We start from the raw sequence: 22,221 nt of genomic DNA on the forward strand, positions 1-22,221 counted from the left end.
TATAATTAATACCGTCATTGGAGATGTCACTGTGGAAACAAGTATAACAAGTTTACCTGGATTTCCTGGGATTATATCTACCACAATAAATTTAGTCATCCAGAATGGGCCTATGATACTGATGGATATAACATAACAGTGAATAAATTGTCCAATATTTGTAAGTATATATACTTTTAATTAACGAATGGAATGTTTACATTGACATGCATTGATCTCTTTTTATTATTGTCTTTTTTAAAGGTTTTTCCACAGAAATCAGACTATTTTCAAATATATTGATATAAAGAGTAATGGTCTTCTAATACATTTTCCCTTGTAATTGTAATATATCGAAGTAGAGAATTGCACAGAATTGTCAAAGTAACACTTAGTGTTTGTTAGGAACAAAAATGATAACCATTTCCAAATAAGTTGCTGTCAGAGACATTATAATTTAACTTTTCCTCATTTAAACATTTTATGGACGTTCATCAAATACATCTTTTGTGAATTAAATAGTCGTTTATACTTTGCCTTCCAATATTTTTTTTTTATTCGAGCGTCACTGACGAGTCCTTTGAAGACGCAACGCGTGCCTGGCGTCTCAGATTGTTAGCCAGGTATAAATGAGGATTTTTTTTACATTAAGAAAATTACCACTTTTTTCAAACATTTGAAGTCCTATTATTCGTAAATGGATTGAATAAAACTATATTTTATTTTATTCATTTTATTATTTTTGTAATTATCAGTTTAAAAATTAGAGCCGCTCTTGTCCTTTTGCTTACATCAAACTAAATTTACCATTAAAAAACGATGCAAATATATGAATAAAGTTGCCACAACGTAGTAATATTAAACGGAAGTTTTGAATTCACAACGTTTTCATACCGATTCACTGCGACTGAAAGGTTTTCAACTACACGTACACTGTTTTTTATTCAGCATTGTATATTAACACGGGTTCTGAAGTTTACAATTCCATTCTGCACTAAATAACTGTGATGAATTGTGCATTTTATGTATTGCGAGATACGACGTTTATGTCATGCATTGTTTCCTGTACGTACTGTACTTAATGACTGATTAATGATGGATACAAAGCAGTGTTTATATCCACTTTAATCTGTTGTTTTGATAAGTGTTTTGTTTTTGTTATATTGACGTTTTTTATTTGTTTTGTTTCGTTTTGTTTGTAATCCGGATTTGTTTTTTTCTCAACCGATTTATGAATTTCGAACAGTGGTATACTACTGTTGCCTTTATTTGTACATCCGTTTTTAATGTATTTTTATGTGTATGACGTTTTTCTTTGGGCATATAAGTACTATTTTGACTAGTGCAGTGAATATCAAATATATAAGAACGTATTTCTCAATCATAACTTTATATAAATTGTCCAACAAAGGGAAGGAGAATGGTACTTACTTGGATGATGAAATGAGTATATCTGGTTATGGTTGTGGTTGTGGTTAATATAAAGTTCACATCTATTCATAAAAAGTAAAATACGAAAATAACAAAATAGGAGGAAAATTCAAAACGTAAAGATCCTAAGAAAATGGAGAGATCAAAAGCTCAAACACATATGCTTATCGTTGAAAGTTGTTTCATTGTCAGTCACAAAACATCTTCTTATTTTGATTTTGGAGGTTTCAGACAAAAAAATGTGAATTTAGTTAAAAGTAATATGCAGTACTACTATAAAGCTCTAATGCAGTAATATAACATACTAAGACAAATTAAGCACTGATTATAAAAATAGTAACGCAAATTTAACACAAATACGAATAAGTTGCTCTTCTATAGTCCTCAAATTGTTAAATAAAACATAAAAAAACACAACAAAGCACATGTATAACTAGCATTTTTAATTTAGTTAAAGATGTTCTAAAATGAGCCAGCAACTCATTCCATAGTTTGGCTGCAGAATATCTGAATGATTTCAAACCATTCCTTGTAGTTCTATCTATAGGCATTTCAGATATATAAATTTTGTTATAAAAACCAATAGTTTGTTTTATAAATTGTTTTTGGTAGTAAGCTATACTGAATTTTTCTTACTTATCATTTTCTGAACTAACAGAAAACCCTGACCGTTTTTGGGACAGCTTTTTTATCTTTTGGTCCTCGATGCTGTTCAACTTTGTACTTGTTTCGGCTTTCAAACTTTTGTATCTGGGTGTCACTAGTAGGTCTTGTGTGGAAAAAAAGTACTTCTGGCGTATTATGAATTTTGAACTTGTTGCCTTTTGTTGGCTGTTGTTCGCGTGTTTTTTTTGTCAATTTGTGTTCTCCAATTTATTTATATTGTAGTCCTGTGGTGTTGAGTTGTCATTTTGATGTTATATTTCACATGGCTATAAAAGAGGGAGGTTTGGCATGCCACAAAACCAGGTTCAACCCACCATTTTTTCCTTTTAAAATGTCCTGTACCAAGTCAGGAATATGACCATTGCTATATTATAGTTCGTTTCTGTGTGTGTTACATTTTAACGTTGCGTCGTTTGTTAGTGTAAATTCACATTGCGAAAAGACGTGTTTTGATGTTATATTTGTTATTCTCGTGGGATTTTGTCTCTGATGCTTGGTCCGTTTCTGTGTGTGTTACATTGTAGTGTTGTGTCTTTGTTCTCCTCTTATATTTAATGCGTTTCCCTCAGTTTTAGTTAGTTATCCCGATTTTGTTTTTTGTCCATGGATTTATGAGTTTGAACAGTGTTATACTACTGTTGCCTTTATTTAACAACCTAAACAGCGCATCACATCTTAGCATACATATTATAGGTTCTTATGTTGCTACATATGTGGAGAAACAAAGCATAACCTTGAAATTAACAAAGACTTTACAGATAAATATTCGTTTTGTCATCGAAACTTCTATTGTCGCAATGTTTATTCCAATCGCAAAAGTAAGCTAAAAAATCCAAAAGTATTCAAAACGCATTCAATTAAGATAATGATAGTCACGATCATGTACTTTTTATACGCAATATAATTTTTCTCCCAAACAAATGGAGTTGGTGCTCTACTTTTGTTGTTGAGTACAGTTCTAAGGCCATCTATTTTGAGTAATATTTTTTTTTTATCAATAGTGAATCCTCATAGGTGACGTTGTAATATTTGTAATCAGAAAGTAGTATTGCCTTGGTTTAGAAATACACGAAAAGGGAGCAGTAATTTAAACTAGACATTATTAAAGAGTAGTTTATTGTTAATTTTCACAGTTTGTTTATATATTTTCAATGTGGTTTTGAGACATTAAGTTGTTTGATATTATAAATGAAAAAAAACACAATGATTGGCTTATCAAAATATCATTTCAATTAGTACCATTTTTTTTAAATATTGTGCTTTATTCTCTTTTATTGTTAAGTTTTATGTATTAGTGACCAGGAAAATAGGAAGACCCATATTATATGTGACAAAACACATTCATTATTCTACATTTGTAAATATCTATCACGAACTTTATTATGCTCCTTTTCTGGAGTCTAGCTTACATTGACTATTACCAAGTTCAACATATACGATATTAAGTATAAATGCATTAGCTTAAATGTATGTGATATCATGTCAGCAACAGTCCTGAAAATCTGTAAAAGTTGTAAATTACGAGACATCTGCACTTAACTATAACACTGTACACTGGCTTAGACATGTTACATCGGGTTTTCCTTAGTAACCTTATCATAGTATTAGATATGTATCAGCAAATTTAAATTAAACCTTTTTCCTTTTGATCCAAAAATGAATGTATTACTTTTCAACTGGAATAGACACACTACGGAAATGTGCCATTAGAAAGATTAACTTAAAGTTATTTGCTTTTATTTTAATTAAGAATCATGCCAACAAAACATGCATATCACGATCAAACATTGTTAATTACTTCCTTAAATCACTTGCATTCGTCAATAATGTCATCATATTGTCTCAAATCTCTTTTTTTTTTAAATTTAGCATCTATTCAATGCGTTAATAACAACACCACGCGTTTTCGTGTGTCATATAGCACTTAAATGTAGCTCGGGATATTGGAATGAAATCTGTAAAGGTGCCATTATGTCTGTTGATTGTTTCTATCATTTTTACAATTCAAGTAAAGAAATGTTGAACGAAATACGAGAAAGCAGAACAACTTCAAGCTCCTTTAATGTGAACTGGAATTTTTACCAGTAAACTATGTTATCGTAAAAGCAAACTATCAACTATTTTTTTTATATTTTAATATTGCCTATGTTGTATATAAAAATTAGAAATATAATAATATTATATAAACATAAATTTTGAAATTTCAAATTGACATTAATAAGAATTATAAACTATTTTATAAATTTTGCTTATGTAGAGGAGAAAGGATTTAACTTTATCCTTTGCATATCTTTTTGGGTAAGTGATTGAATATAATTTCCTCCATCATTAAACATTATGTTATGTTTTCATATCTCTAATCTTCTATAATATAATTATATATATGATATCCTCCTAATGGTATGATACACTGACTCATCCATACATCGGTTAACAAAAGTTCTGTCAAACTTAACGTGTCAGTATTATGTTTGTTAAACGCATCATTAACTCAATGATTTTCAAAATCCTTTCAATGAGTCAAAAATTTGTCTGGAAAAAAATAACAGAAGAATATACCGAAGGGAAAAACACAAGGCAAATGAAAACAGACTATACAATGGCAAAAAAAATAGTTATCAAAGGTACCAGGATTATAATTAAGTACGCCAGAAGCGCGTTTCGTCTACATAAGACTCATCAGTGACGCTCATATCAAAATATTTATTAAGCCAAACAATTAAAAGTTGAGGAGCAAAAAGAAAAGAAAAGAAAACAGACGAACAGAAAACGATAATTCCACAACAAAAAAAGAAGAAAAAAGAAAAAAAAGAAAAGGCAACACAAAACTAATACAGAATCGAGGAAAATTACAGCAGAGTTACTTTAAACATAGTTATTACTCTGTAAGAAAATGTACAATATCTTTAATCTTTTCTCCCTATACAAAATAAGATTTTATTTGTCTTTATTATTGTGTATAATATGAACAGGTTATTTGCTAATCGTAATTATATTGACGGTACTTACTTTTCTGGATGCGTATTTCAACAATCCCAAGCTATTTGAAAAGACACTTACAAAAAAAATTAACAGCTTATAAACCAAATCTGTCAAAAAGAGTAGCTTTAGAAAATAAAAAAAGAGTGACTTAGGAAAATAGCAATATCATGATAACAAATCTATTTATTATAATAAGATAATAGTTCAGCTGAAAACAATGATTCATTTCAAACAAACATAGTTTTTGTTATATCCAATACTTTCAATCGAATAAGAAGTGCAAATATAAAAATGTTAACTTATAAACCGTGTTGTTTTTATAATTTCATCGACAGTTGTTACAGTAACAGCCAGTATAACATTACAAACTATATTTTTTTCTGATTCGTTACGGAATGACATTCTCATATGACTAATAAAACCTTAATGAGTTTCAAATGCATTACAGTTTCAGTGACAAATTCAATCTGCTTCTTTTAATGCACACGTAGGAAAATGAAAGCAATACCAATATTTACTTAATTCTGTTGCTCGACCCCAGTTAATATCAAGGTAAGATTATGATTCTGTTATTTAGTATGAAAGCGCTGTTTAATCTTTGTCCATAAATACGTTTTTAATGTTGAATAAAATATTCTTTAAGATAAAAGCACAATATACATGTAGCTTCAATAATGATAAAAGTGGAAAGGAAAATTGAAAAGGCAATAAAATTAAGTGACTACTAGCTTTTGTTCTGGTATTTGATAAGAGAGGCAAAAGATACTAAAGGAACCACATAAGTCGACTTAAACAAACATGACAACGCAAAAAAAAAAAGACTGGAATCCAACCAGTCTTTTAAACAATTTTATAAAACTGGTACACAACATATGAATAAGTTGTTTTTGTTATTGAATTTATATATCAATACGTAGTAGGTCCGTTACCAGTTTGATATTGGAATCAAATTTTCTTTTTACACATCATTCAATACTATCCATAAACTTAAATATATGTACAGATTATAACATGCCCTTTTCCATATTGGCCCTGGTATCATCCCGAGACTCCCATATCAGCCTCGAGGCTTTAGTCACGGGCCGATATGGGTTGAGGGATGATACCAAGGCCAATATGGAAAAGACATGTTATAATCTATTTATCACATATTAAAGGTGAAAAAAGTTCAACTACAACACCGTCATTGTTTGCCGTTGTCGTTAAGAACGCAATGACGTCACGTCATTTGGAATCAGGGCACAATATCAATATACTCTTTTGTGCCCCAGGCAATTTTAAGGTAATTGCATATGCAAAACCTAAGGTATTCATAATAAATATGTGATAAACAACTGTTCTTTGCGTTCTAAAATTAAGCCTCCTTAACTATTAATATGTATATGTAGCAGATGTAAATTTATACCGTTTAAATTTGTAACAGGTTAGGAACAAACTTGTCTTTTTGTTACCAACTATAACACTTGTTCAGTACAATACAACTATTAAAGCTTCTTCTTGTAAAAGTCCGTAAATAAAATAAAGTTTCTCAAGAACTTTAATTGTGTAAACTTTCGAATATATGATACATTATCATCACATAATGACTATTGGTCTTCTATTTTTACAGTATGATAATTGCATTTATCTTTTTTTTTGGCCAGAAAGTTTGAAGTAAAAGAATGATGTTTATTATTTCATCTTTAAAATTCGTTAACACCATTAGTAAATTGATAAATATATCAATGATAATGAATTTTTAATTGGGTTTCCACTTTTAAAGTGGAGAATATCATTTAAGATTAATTGTGACATACATTTGGTATGTGATACAGATTAATGGGAAATATGATATTGATTAGATTCTGTACATGCAATGACTGAAAAATTAAACCATCGGAGTAGGTTAATAGTGTCCTATCAAAATGTGAAACAGTATATGTTCCAGTGGATGAAATAAGGTTATCATATTCGTAATGGAAAGGCTCAGATACCTTCCTTGTTTAATCAATGTCGGAAAAGTTCGAGAGTGGTGAAGAGTACGTATCTCTTTAAAGGTTGCAAGTGTAAGCACGAGTGAAGTTCATCAGAATTGGTGTAGATAGAAATAGAAAAATAACCAAGTTTCAAATCATGTTTATAATGTTGATTTATATGTATATGAAAGAAGAAAATACACAGTTGACAAAAAAAAGAAGTAAAATCACAAAAATACTGAACTCCGAGGAAAATTCAAAAAGGAAAGTCCCTAATGAAATGGCAATACGAAATGATAAAACACATCAAACGAACAGACACCAACTGTCATATTCCTGACTTAGCACAGGCATTTTCAAATGTAGAAAATGGTGGATTGACACAGACAACTATCTATTATTTGTGGTGGTTTTTGTACATTTTTACTTTATCAATCTTTCTTGCTTTACGGAGAATCATACAATTGTTTTAATAAACATGATTGAATTTAAAATCGTCTAATTTCTGATTTGAATTTATACCAGGAAAAATTTAATCTACCGCACCATTTCCAATGATTTTAAGGTTTGATGCTGATTAATTAAAAAAAAGTAATCAGTCGGAATAGTTCAAATGCACTTTTTTGAAAATGAATTATATATTTAAGGCATGAAATATAAAATTTCAGTTTGCGAAGATAAAAAAAATCGCTTTGAATTAATAATTTGTTTCAATTTCCTGTTAAACATAACGAAAATGAAATGTTTTTAATAAATCAAAAAGTGAGTTTTTTATCCGAATATAGAAGTCACTACCGAATATTGCCCAAATGATTATAAACACATTGTGCACCGCAATAATAGAAAAAACGAAAGATACCAAGTGGATATTGCAACTCATAAGTCGAAAAGAATTGGACAACACAAAATAAATCAACGAAAATATGTACAAAAAAGAATTGCGAGAAAAAAAACCCGAAAAACTACAAGTCAACAAAATTATACCTTGATGATATCAAGCCTGTAACCTAGTTTAACCAACGAAACTTCAATTTCAAACATACCAAAGAGAATATATCGTGAAACACTATATTATATCTGACAGTCGGAGTAACTCTTTTTTTTTTATTACGTCACGAGAAAATATGAAGAAATTATATGTCAATCAACTTCTTAAAATTACAGTTAGCTTCACCAAGCAAACAAATTCCGCCTTGTGGAATGGCCGTAACGACCAAATCGAGCAAATTCCAAAAACAAACCATGTAACGCTATTATACAACAATTAAAAAACAAATGCTACAAGAACCATCTTTAATAGAGAAAATAATATCACATTTTACGGGTACCCTCACGCATTGGTCTGCCGTTCTGGAATATCTGTTTCACAGTTGACGACGGATATTTTCCAATTGTCATAAGTGCAATCTCGGCCCCTATCACGAAAGTGACCTACCAAATTAGACATATGACAGGAGTTGTACTGCCGGAGCACCTGAAATTAATACCAGGTTTTGATGGGTTCGAGATGATCAGTCTTTCGTGTTCCATGTTTGTTTTGTTTTATGTAGATTGTGTGTCTTTTTCTTTTTATCCATGGCGTTGTCAGCTTATTTCGACTTATTATAAAAAAGAAGATGTGGTATGATTGCCAATGAGACAACTATCCACACAAGACCAAAATGATACAAACATTAACAACTATAGGTCACCGTACGGCCTTCAACAATGAGCAAAGCCCATACCGCATAGTCAGCTATAAAAGGTTCCGGATAAGACAATGTAAAACAATTCAAACGAGAAAACTAACGGCCTTATTTATGTAAAAAAAAAGAATAGTCAATATAAAGATCTGATCAAAATTATGGCACATAATGACCGCGAAAATATGTTGCTAGTGAGTTGAGACACAATTAAAATAAAAATCATTTACTTAAATCAAATAATATATATTTTTTAACATGAGTAGTTTTGAAACATGCAGAAAAATGAACTCTGCGTGGAACTGCTGTTAGTCAAAACATTAATCTAGACTTTATACCGAATATTTTCTAATAACATAAATTGTTCATTTCTGTAACATAGGTCATCTTTATTATATAGAAGCAAATCACTAAAAATGAAAAAGATGGCACCTCCCCTTTTCGTTTATCAAGAAATTAGATAAAAGTTTGAAGACTAGAACGAAATATTCGGAAGACGAATCGACTGAATTAATAACTAAAGCCAGCTCTTTAAATCAACTACAGAAGAGATTAAAAATGTAGAATTATACAGATAATTTCCACAGACAATTCATGTATTGAAAATGATACATTTAAACATCAATAAAAAGACAATAACTAAATAATATCGCACTTTAGATGAATTCAAATAATCACGAATTTCCCACAGGATCATTTATAAACCAAAATACGACTTAAATCTAAATCAAAACAGGACAAATGGTTTCAATAAAAATGAAGATTGTGATGATATGATAGTTAAAATGTTTGATCTATGCTTCACGTTGGTTAAGTATATTTTCTTAACACAAACCTAAAAATCACGCAATAAATGGATTTGAAAACAATACAGTATAGTCAGTTTATAACTGTACTATAACGTATTATATTTGATGATTATTTACACATGTAACATGTGCTTTTAATAAAAATATATATTTAATTTTTATTTACGCAATATAAATTTTGATCTTATTAAATTGAATACTGACAGGTTCATTGACAAAAGAAATGCGAGAGAACTAGTTCATAGTTTCGATATTTTCAAATAAAAATCTATTCGATACATAAACTGTCTCCCTAATTGGTATACATATTGATCAGATCAGAACATTTAAACAATAAACTTTGATTGATTTAAATGTAAAACTTCATTAAAAACATGTTAGTCATTGTCGTGTTGGAACTGAAATTAAATTCACGTATGAAAAAAATAGAATAACAAAAAATACCGAACTCCAAAACAATTCAAAACGACAGTCCTTTATCTAATGTCAACATCAAAAGCTGAAACATCCAACGAATGGAAAACAACTGAGAGAGAGAGAGAGAGCGTTGTTGGTTATTTTTATTGATACTTACGTTGGTGGCCTTGATCTGAGAAAGAGAGAGATTGGTTATATTAATTGATACTTACGTTGGTGGCCATTAGAAATTTGTCGCCCATCTGTACCTGTGCAATCTGTAGATAAGTTTGATCAGGTACTGTAGGATTAATAGCAAACCGTTTGTTCTAGACCATATAGGTATTTGGACTGGTCGCGTACGGTAGAATTATACGAGTATTCTAATACGGTCTAAAACAATCTGCACCATATATGCATTTGTACAATATGGGCTATTTTTAAACAAACATTTAGCCCATTCTTTTATTGAGTTTTAAAAGTTAATATTTTTACCAAAAAAATATTAGAGTGAAATAGAAACATTTTGCGTGTCAAAAGCGTTTTTGTCACCCATAAACTAATAAAAGTTTAATATGCCAAATTCTCATGATGACAGTTTGTATACCGATCAGTGTATATCTATTGTTCGGTAGATTACCAAAGAGATTTATAAAATAAAACAGCTACGTTTTGGATGATGTGATTAGAAGAAAGCATTATTGCCCTTTTCCTTCTATTGGCTTTCAAATATCCATACATTGTTTTTGCAAAACTAACGTTACTTAATTTAAGACAAATACAACTTTGTTTGAAACACGTTTTATGAAAAAATAACCCGGCAATTAGATATCTGGTTGAACCAAAAAAAAAATAAAGCCAACAAAGAGAGTATATAGCTTTTCACCACCCTTACTAATCCCAATTTTATCATGAACATCTCACTCTTAGAATAAATCACTCAGACTGATTTATGTTAAACAGCCCACTTTCTAAACAAGAATAAACTGAAAAACAACGTGCCACTTATTAAACTAGAATAAAGGACAGTGCTCCACATATTTTATTTGCCTATGGGCAATAACTTAAAATAATCTATTTACTATCAAATGAACATTTTTCAGAACAGTTAGTCGGCACTCTTCCCAGACCGTGCTGATATCAGCCTTTGATTTAAACTTCATAAAAATCGACAGGAAATGTATGTGGAAAGGTGCTAACAATGCAATGTTCAATATAATCAATGTGTCTCTAGCATGTCAATACTGTAGTTTTTATTGGAATGAGTTTTCATAAAAATCTGGCAAGAATTGTACACACCAACGCTTTCCAGCCCTGACGGTTTATTTTTATGTACCACAAAAGCGACGCGCGCGAAAGACAAAACACATGTGTACGCATATTCATAGCAAATTCCATTGATATTCGGAACCATTTGTATAGCTATTCCAGAAAATATGACTATTTTGACCGTATGCGTATTTTTATTATTTAGGGTCAAGTTGATATTAATGTTAACCAGCTACGAGATGTTACTTGCACCCGACAATCCAGACCAAACACAACTGCTACTTTCTATCAATATATTAGAAAACTATCAAAGCTTATCACATCACTGAAGTTGTCTGTCGGATATACACGTGCGGTCTATTGTTTTCTGTCGCGGTACAATGAAGAGTAGTTATAATAAAAGCGCTTTTTGTTAAGAGAATTATTTATTTCGTAGTATTTCAGCGACGCAAAAGCAGATTTGTTTGGAAGAAGTTGGTATTTACAGTTTTCATTTAAAACTCAGTATTTTACGTCAATTAAGAATAGATATTTTTGTCATAGATTTAAATGTTTACAATCATTGAAATCTTTATAATGAGATTGAACGGGGATTGTTAATTTTTAACTAATATATGTGTTTTCCTTTTAGCTGATGAAAAGAAGAGAGTTAATAGCAGCGGTCATGGAACTTAAAATTTTTATAGTATTTAGTGTTTTGTTTTGTAAGTATTAGTTTTATATCTATACGTATCATAACGAGTGAGAATTAAATATCGATAGGTATTTTATTTCGATATAATGATAAAAGAGCCTTGTCGTTTGAAGTTATTTTAATAAAATAACTTGCGTATTTTCAGAAATTCATAATAATTATAGATGTAATTTTGTCATAAAAATTGTGTATACTGTTGTCTATGTTTTACGTTGTAGCACTGAAAGTGCAATTGTGTACTTTACCAAGGCTCTGAAATCTGAAACCATACCGATAGAATCAATTTTGTTATTTTAAATCCATCAACATAACACGTTCAAATGTTTGAATGGAGTAAGCATAACATGCACTATAAATTAAGAATTAAATATTGATGAGAAATATTAGTTTTAAAATAAAATATATATGGAATTAATAAAAAATACCATTTTAGTTTTCAGAGAGAGGAAAAAAAAAATATTCTTTATTAGCTAAATCGATTTAGTCGTAGGGTTAAAAAGCTAAGATAAACGTTCTTGACGTCATTTGTCCTATGTATAAAATGTTATTGAAGTAATACCAACAACATAATACCTTATTAAAATGTCATTTATAAGAAAAACACTATCTTCTTTATTGCTGCATTTTGCAGCATAGAATGAAAATGACCCCATTTAAATAGATAACTGATAACAAAATAAGGAAAAAGAAAAGAAATAGATGTAAAAGACAAGTGTTTCCGATAAGTCAGATTTTAGAATACCTTGTACATGGGGGAATTTTGCAGCACATAAAAAAAACTCTCATTTCAATTTCAAAATGAATTATTCAAAAACAAATTAAAAAAAAATCGTTGTAAAAGACTTTTTAAAAGATTTGAATTTTAATTGAAACGCAGTCCTTATATGTATTTTTCATTTAAAATATATTAACGAGGAGATATTCTGACCAATCTTTGTAAGATTTTGATAAATTTGATATATATACGTATACAAACATTGCCGGTAACTTTAAGAGCTTCCTAATTTTCAGATTTTTTTTCTTATTCTACGTTTTTAACCCCCAAAAATAAAAATGTTAACGTTTGGAGGCCACTTACCTAAAGAATGAATCTCTATTTAATTAAGGTTAATGAAAAGTCAGACAATTAGAACATACTCACCCTTCTCGTCCAATGAAAAGTCAGTTTTTTGCCCTCTAATTTTCATAGTACATGGTTTTCCATGCACTATGAAATGCTATACATGAATGACTTTTCATTGTCAATCAATTATGAAAGTGAACTCTTAATAGCTGCACTAACAAAGCGTACGATCCCTATAGGCATTTTCCTTGGGAAATGGCTTACTGATTAAACATTAAAGAGCAAAGATTAAAATTGAAAAAAATGAATTTTGCAAAATTTCATGCATTTTCTAGTGGTACACATATATATATAGAATACACCCAAAAAATGGCAAGGATAAATAAAATGATAAATATTTAATTTATATACCTTACATTTGAGGGAATTATTTTACTTTCAAAAAACACAATTCCAGACTGCTGATATATAAAACAAACGATTGTTTTCGGAGAAACACAATACATTTAAATTTATCAATAAAAAGTAAGCATTTAATGTTGAGTATTCTGAATTCAAATATTCATGCAGAGAGTTATATATTTATAAAACAAAATCAAATTTCAAAAAGAGGATTTATATAACATTGTGTTGCTTTTTAAAATAAAAAAAATCTAAAGATGTATGAGTGTTAAATTTTACCTAAAGCAGAAGAAAAACAATTTATCCTTCACAAACTATGTCATGTCATCCATTGAAATGATCATTACCTATGTTTTATATTTGGTTCATTATAAAAAGTGAACTCTTATTTAGGTTTGAATATTACAATGGAAAGGATAATTTTGTAAGGTCACTCGAAAATGTGAATATGTTCTAAATTGGTCAGACAATACCTGGTCATGCTTTATGAAGATTTAAGCCCTCGGCTTCGCCTTGGGCTTAAATCTTCATAAAACATGACCAAGTATTGTTTAACCTATAAATAAATAATTTTCATATTCATTTGGTCTTCTTTAATCCCAATTATCAAATTTGTGAGTTTTTATTCAAAAGGTTGAACGAAGTTCAGGAAAAGTCACTAAATAATCTACAGCATATACCGGTTTTAAAGCAAATCATATTTTGTCTATTAGGGTAATTTAAATTTAAAAAAATCAAACTCTTCAAAGGTTACTGTGAATGACATAATGATTTATATCATGACAACAAAGAATTTAATACATCATATTCGTATGTTGTATACGTCTAATACTTGCAAGAATAAGAGTGATTGTTTAGACAATAAATAAATTGACTTTGTTCCCACTGAGACCGAAGATGAAATGATTATCTCAGATCTAATGATATTGTATCAGCATGTTTGAAAAAACATATGAATATTTTATGAATGTAAAATTTAAATTGCATAGTAATTATCATGTCAATTGTCTTCAATGAATTGCAACACATTTAGCCATTATTTTGTTTTGCATCTTTTTCTTTTTTTGCAACTATTCTATGCATGTAATAATAGAAGCATGTTAACATGAATATTTTATTTAACATCTGTCTGTCTGTACTAGATTGCAGCGGTATTTATCTTTTATTCTTAAAATTTTTTATAAAAAAAAAGGCAGAAGATACCAGGGAATAATAAAAAATAGACTAATATATGTTTACTTTTTAAATGAATTTGAAAAAAAACCGCATCTAACTTCGAGCTGTAATTTATACAACAGTTATTGTTTTCAATTTAAATTACAATTTTAGATTATCACCTCTTATTTCGTCTTATCTGAATATATAAAATACACGAATTTTGACATCTAAGCGAATTGAGACTTCGCTAAAAATATCGATTTGATGGCCTAACAAAGTCATTTGAATGAAACACATAATTATCATATATCCTAATGAATTGTTCTTTCGGTGTTCGCTTTTCTGCCTATCATACATTCACTTAACAGTTTAAATGAAAGAAATTTTGTTTTCCCATCGTACTCATACTGCGGTTGCAAGTGGTTTTTTTTTATAACTTCTTGCTATAATTGATTTATAGCAAAGAAGTTAAAACCATTCTTGTTGCCAAAAACTTATACTCGAAAATGGATTTTTTTTAAGTTTTAGTAGAATCCTGATTTTTTTGTGTCTTTATATATATATCTATGAATACAAGAATGAATAATTTATAGCAACGAAATACCATAAGATCATTTCAATCTAGAGGCTTTGTAGAAGAACAGAAGTATATTTCCAAGAAAATACGTCATTAATTGATAATTGCGACATTCTTTATGTCTTCACTGATGAAAATAAGCAACAAAAACAACTAATCAATTCAAAATAATGTCCGATTTCTACTTGAAATCACTTTTATATGGGAGCATTAATCTGATACAATGCATCTTTTCTGACAGTAACTTGTTAATGAGAAAGTAGATATTTGTAAATATCACGGCGATCTGCGTCGATTTTCATGTCAGGTAATTTACAGGTTAATAAAATATCATCGATTTAAATGTAAATACAATAATGGAATAGAAACAATAACACTTCACTAACCATGACGAAAAAAAAAAGAAAAACAATGATTTCCATCAATTAGCCTATCAGGGTATGCAACTTTTTAAAACTTAATATACTGAGTGCCAATGAAAACGCAACACTTGGTTTTCCAAAAATAAAATTTGTATTAGATATGATAATCTTTCAAAATAATTTGTTCGTGAAAATTAACAGTTTTAACAATAGATCGATATCAAACAAAAATGTTTCATTGTCATCTTTTGGGCGCAATAGGTAAAAGAAACATCCAATGTCGAACCATCTTTATACAATATTTACCATTGACTGATCAAGAATTGAAATTTTGTTTCATTGTTTTCTGACCTAAACACTGTCCGTATTTTCTTCTTTTCTTCCTTTTTTTAATAGAAAAAGTAATCAAGGATACCAGCCTCTTTATTTGAAATGAGACAGTTGAAAAGTTTGAAGAAAAAAAACATTAAAAAAATAAAAAAATCATAAAATGAGTCTCATCTGGTCATTTATGATTTGGAATACAAATTGTCATTGTTTTGAATAATTTGGGCAATTTTGTGGTGAAAATTTTTACAGACCTTATAAATGATAAATTATGTTACACCATCCTCTGAAAGGATTCCATAGTACCTGTATATGCATGGTGTATTAATAGTAAATGTAAGCATCTAAATAGGTTTTCATATAAAGTAAGCAGAAAATTTTTCGTCTATAGAATCGACACAACCGATGTAGAAATTATGATATTGAAATACCACGCGGAATTAATGTGATGCATACGTTACAAATGATATTTAACAGGACTACCTAATTCATCTATTTTGCAAACTTAATATATCATTGAAATTCATTAAGAATTTATAATATTCACAAAAAGTTACAATACTGAACAACACGCGTCTGGCTAACCAACATAAAAGCCTACCAAGTGTCTTTAATGACGTTTTGTTATATTGATATTGTGCCATAGACTCGGAAGCATTCCGTGAAGTTGAAAATATTGCTAAAGTTCCATCAATTGAAATAAAAAAAACTCATAAAATAACTAAAGACTACGAAAACTTCAATCAGATGAAGATATTAAAAACGTCATGAAAGATGACTCAAAAATAAAATCAAATGATCCTCAGTTGAGTTAGAACTTTAATATAACTGTATGTAAATGAAAATTGAAATATAACTGTGAAAGTGTCGCAGCTTGCAAGATTTATAACATAGCCTTCTTATAATTCCTCGTTGATTAAATTTCAAATTATTTATAAAAATGAGATTATATCTCATTCAGGCAAAGTTAGCAATTGTAAGTCCATATTGCTCATATAGTTCAGAAAGTTGATAAGCATACATGCATTTTATTTTGTTTTGTTTTAAGCGCTAGTGAATGTAAATTAAAAAAAGCCCCCTGGGTTCTTCAGATTGATAAAGTGTTTCCCCCATCGGTTCTGTTCTATTTGTTCGAATGTGTCATCAAGTCAGAAATAATTTTCAAATACGAAACTATATGGTATATTTGATGAGTTTATTTCCAAAGTCTTTGGCTTCGAGTTTACAATACATAGAAGCCTGGTATCTAAGATGCATTTTTTCAAGAAATCATGCAAATTGCAATTCAAATTAAGTATTATAAGTGTCAATGTAAATCACTGTATCATCTAGTTTTAGATTCACATATAATTTGTCAACTATCTAATACTGTTTGTAATAGCAAAATTAGTTTATATTCATATATTTTTTTTAGGTTTTGTCAGATGTTTTCCCATGATGGCTGACGCATCTTTTATCGAAAACAATACCTCTGAACAATATAACAAAGATGCATTACTCCACGTATTATTACGTCATAAGAGATCGGCCAATAATACTTCGTCAGATGACGGGAGGAGTGCGATCGAAAAATTCTATGATGATCCAAATAATAAAGCCATGTATTTAGTGTTTCCACTGTTCGTCCTTATAATCAGCACATGTTGTGGTCTTTACTTTTGTGATAGATGTAGGAAGCATTTAAAAAAGAAAAAAGCCGAAGAAAGAAAAAAAGAAAATGAGCTACTTGATAACCTGGAAGAAAACGAAGAAAACAAAGCTTCAACATCAAACAGTGTTAATGGAAAAAGTAGTGATGTGAACAATTCAGTGAAAGATAATGGAGTTGCAAACAGCCCAATTGCATTGGAAATGTCAGGCGATATAAACCGAAATGATACACCACTAGAAGATGTAGAAAATAGTCCTGAGGTTAAAGCGGTAAACGCCGTTCCTATCAAACACAGGGAAACTAGTTTTATGACAGATGTACAAAATGCGAATAAGTATGATGTAGAACCGCAATCCAAAAATTCATCAAGCTCTACCTTTGCCGATGACGTCAAATCAAATAATAGCAGTGTTCCAAATGCTGTTGCCGATGACACATTAAATTCGGATACAAATGGTTATACTATAAAACATGATTCGGTAATAGCTAATAAAGAAAATCTGAAAAAAGAACATGTCGCAAAGAAAATAAAAATGAACGAAAATCTAAAGGAAAACAGGGTCGTTCCGGAAGTATCAAAAAACAATAACTCTGATCAGCAACCTGAAGTGATAAAACCATTACCAACGAAAAGAGAAATAGAAGTAAAGAATACACAGAGACGAGACAGTTTTAAATCAACATCAACTGTACGAAGCAATAAGAGTTTAGATAGAAAATCGAATGGTAAACGATCTAGTGCTGCATTTCATAAGAAAACGACTTTGCCTGATGTTACGAAAAGATATTCAAAAATGGACAGAAAATTCACTGCATTATCAGCTGAAGCTATTGGAGAAATACTGCAATATTATAAAGACAAAAAACATATGCCAGATATTATTCCAGACGAAGATGAAAATGCAGCTCCTATAAGGAAAAGATTTAAAAAGGCAAAATACAAAGTTTTTAATGGCTAGCACTAAATCTTTTATATTGTACAGTTTACACAAGAAAATGATATTCCTTACAATATTGCTTCAGTGCCTTCTGATGCAACTTCGAGTTACCATTAGTTCTGAATTTCAGTATTTGGTACATAATAAACACTCAATAAAATTAAGCAGATATAATGTATCAGTGGCAATCCCATATCCATATGGCGTTTAAGAGTTGGAAGGAATACAAAGTCAGTAATAAGAAGATGTCCATGAAGTCGCCAAAACTGTTATAGGGTATAATATTTTCTGCATGCATTAAATTACAAATTTATTTTTGTATTTAAAAACAAAACTACTTTAAGTATTCATTATTGTTTAATCTTCGATGCTTAATCTTAATTTGTAACTATGTAATGAGTATTGAACATCATCAAACTGTAATTGCGTATTTTTTCACAAAGTATTCTAGGGTCGAATAATACATGTTTCACATTTATATGCATGCTTGTTCGACATATTTGATCAGGATAATTCATGCTTACACTTAAAGAAGTCACTTCTTCTGAGGTTTGACAATTATTTAGTAAGTTTCCACAAAACATTTACCTATTTGTGATTGACTACAAACAAAATCATTATATTAAAAACCCTCAAACTACTTTTTTTTACATTTCAGTATTTTAGTATTAAGGCACATATGAATAGAGGCAATAGTAGTTTATAAAGTAATAAATCCATATTTAGTGTAAAAACGTTTAGAAACCCATTGTAAATAACTCCAAACTGAACATTTTCACAAGTCTATTTAAATACTTTCGTAGCCCGAAATTATAAATTTTGTTTTACATGTTTGGAATAGAGCTAGAAACTACTAGCATTTCGGGAAAAACGGAAAAACAGCCGTATTCATTATTGTTTCATTTTAACATTTTAATTCTTATATTGTATATGAACAACAGCCTTTCCCACAAGTAAATTCCAAATATAAATGTCAATTTATATCTAGCTCTTCTGTTTATATCAAATGTTACCAAAATTGCTAGATGTTATGTAGTCTAATAATAGCATTTACTTATATATTTGAATGAATTAAAGAATGTTTCTAATTTTGCATTTATTTTGTCCAATCTTATTATTTATGTTGCTTCCTTTTGTTTTGCAGATTCTAAAAATTAACGAGCATTTAACATCTTGTATGTTTAAAACTGTTCTAAATATCATATCATGTCATTGATATTACAATCTAGGAGTAAAATATAGTAACAGGACAATTAAACTATTAAGTCAAAAATCGATTACCAACACCATACCAAAAAACCCACCAGAAGACCACAAAAGACACACCAGTATACAATACACAACTGAAAAACTTCATCAAAACCCCACAAAATAAAGCAAGAAATCAAAAAGTTTGTTTAAAATCCACTTACAAATATCGTTCTAGTGAGGTACTGTTATTTGATCATACAGTATCAAAGATAACATATCAATATAACACTTGATGTCATGGCCAGACAACATGTGTCACAAATCATAAACAAAGAAAAAAACAATTCAAACAATGATAATAATTTTTGGTTGTTCTAAATCTTCTATTTGTTTGTTTTTTTGCGTTAATGTTCATTTACAGAAGGCAAAAATCTCTCTTAGATGGAAATAACGCTTAAATATTCATTTATGTTCGTCTGTTTTGTTCTATTTTGTTTACTGTATACATGTGTGTTAACACAGTAAATACTCATAATATTGTACACTTATTTGAATTTGAGCTTGTTGTTTTTGTTATATTGCAATCTCAACCTGTTAAACACTAGAATAATGAACTTTTTCAACTTGTAGGTAACTCTCTTTTAATGTAATGCGGGTGTGTGAGTTTGTTTCACTTATCCCATCTGAAAATTTTACTCATTCCAGCCACGCGCAATTCTTGAAGATAGCTCTATTTTTAAAGATAATATCACGATTATAACAATTTTACTGATAATGATATAAATGGTAATAGTAAGTATTACTTAAGTTTCATGAAAGATAGTTAGATAAATTGTGAATATTAAAACTGAATAGTTAGTCCAAACCTTTGCCATATTACGTATACCATTCTGGATAGTCCAAAATCCAATAAGATTAATGGAAGAATTTTGTCTAAATAAGAGGTCATATTAAGGCACATGATTATTACAATATCTTTACAGTCATCTCTGTTGACGCCTGTAAATAAGTATGGATAGAATATGCAAATTAATGTATACTTTTATTTTATTGCCTCCTATTATAAATCTGCACTTAAGTCTAAAGTGGTAAGAAATTATAAGACACATACACACGGAATGCACAATATGTAAGCATACAATATACCAGTAGCAATTGCTGTGATACATTATTATTGTTTTGTTTCTATAATAAACAAATTCGATATGGTTTAGTTTTATTTTAGCCAGGCTGTGTTCATGTCAAAGTCTGCTGATACCATTTGAAATAGGTGTTTTTCTGTTAGTCTGGGTTTCATTCCAGTGATCACCATGTCTGTTTCTAAAATTTACAATTAGAGCCTAAACTAAAACTTTTTCCAGATAAAATATCGTCTATGGATGTGATGTACATATATTGAAAGTCAAGAACACGGAAACCCTTACCATAAGAAAGAAAGAATAAATCTTCAATGGCCATCAAATATGAACCATTCATACTTATCTTTCGATACTTTTAGTGTTTGTGTCAGTATTTAAAAATTCAGTTTCACAAAGCTACAATAGATAACATATAGTTCCTTTCTTCCACGAATACAAATGTTACCAATCTCGTGGTTAATAATAAAATATCTAGTTAAAGAGGAAAACCCTGTTGACTTTAAGCCAAGTTCAAAGGTCTATGCTATAACATTTCTAAATGACATTAAATAATGTGTGACTAAAGAATTTGGTGCCCAACTTATCAATTTCACGAGTCTATTCACTGGAACAAAGCATAAGAGTTTCCAAATTGAAAAAAAATACACAGTTCACTCCTTTTATTCCTTAAATATTTTAAAGCCACATATACAAATAAAATACAGACATACTTTATGATAGTGCATTCCATACCTTTTAAGAACAGTTACAATTATTCACTGTTATATTCATATTTGTTGTGGTTACAGGTAGAATGATCGTGTATAATATATGTGTAATAAAGTTACAGATAATTGGGAATCGCCAAACCATTAACAACACAAAATAATAACATGGCTTCGATTTTAAGCATTCTACATTATATGCATTGTAATGATTTCTATTTCTGTTTTCCCTGTGGTCAGTTGATGTTTTCAGTGGCATCGATGGCATCCTAAATAGCTTAACATGTAAACTTACATGTTGTTATAGTATAAAGTGCTAGTCATAATGTGGTTTGCAAAAACTGATACTGTTGTTTTTGAAATATTGTAAAGATTCAGTTTCTCCATTAGCGATGAACAAAGTTCACTATTTAGGTTCATTTTCTAGGAAACAAAATTATGTCATTTTTAAAGAGTATTAACAACAATATCAAACTCCAAGGGGAACTAAAAAGCGGAGAAGTCCATAAAACCTGACAAAACAAACATCCGATTGTATTAATAAACAGAACAAATTGAAAACAACCGCCATATACCAGACTTGTATCAGAAATGTCCCGATGAAAATGATGAGTCAACATAACCTTAAAAAGGAAATGCCATCGGATGAATATTGGGTTTTATTTGTCCAATAGAACAATTGAAATATTTGACATTATTTGTGTCAGCAGCTGCGTGAAAAAATCTCCAAATAAGGCAAAAATATTTTAAAACAAATATTACTTTTTTTTTATTTAAAAAAGCATAACAAAGAAAAGAAGATTAACAAGAATATATCAAAGGAACACATTAGTATTATTTTATCAA

General features: G+C 29.6%; 1 protein-coding gene across 3 annotated transcripts; it reads left to right on the forward strand.

Moving 5' to 3' along the window:
- The first annotated feature begins 25 nt into the window (after window positions 1-25).
- LOC134712494 (uncharacterized) lies at window positions 26-20,677 on the forward strand. 3 transcript variants are annotated; one of them, XM_063574099.1, is made up of 4 exons: window positions 26-160; window positions 5,507-5,610; window positions 11,801-11,873; window positions 17,167-20,677. In XM_063574099.1, exons 3-4 carry the CDS (start codon window positions 11,804-11,806, stop codon window positions 18,360-18,362), a joined length of 1,266 nt encoding a protein of 421 aa, XP_063430169.1. In that variant the 5' UTR covers window positions 26-160; window positions 5,507-5,610; window positions 11,801-11,803; the 3' UTR covers window positions 18,363-20,677. The 3 variants fall into 3 exon arrangements, with proteins under 3 accessions (XP_063430169.1, XP_063430168.1, XP_063430167.1); XM_063574098.1 differs by having other exon boundaries at window positions 5,550-5,610; XM_063574097.1 differs by lacking the exon at window positions 5,507-5,610.
- Window positions 20,678-22,221: the final 1,544 nt, after the last annotated feature.

The sequence above is a fragment of the Mytilus trossulus genome, chromosome 3 (assembly GCF_036588685.1).
Source record: "Mytilus trossulus isolate FHL-02 chromosome 3, PNRI_Mtr1.1.1.hap1, whole genome shotgun sequence".
Classification (NCBI taxonomy): Eukaryota; Metazoa; Mollusca; class Bivalvia; order Mytilida; family Mytilidae; genus Mytilus; species Mytilus trossulus.

Excerpts from the sequence above, each read along its gene's own strand:
- LOC134712494 (XM_063574099.1), top strand. The coding sequence starts at position 11,804 with ATGAAAAGAAGAGAGTTAATAGCAGCGGTCATGGAACTTAAAATTTTT. Across the intron at positions 11,874-17,166 it reads AGTATTTAGTGTTTTGTTTT|GTTTTGTCAGATGTTTTCCC; the intron begins GTAAGTATTAGT and ends TATTTTTTTTAG.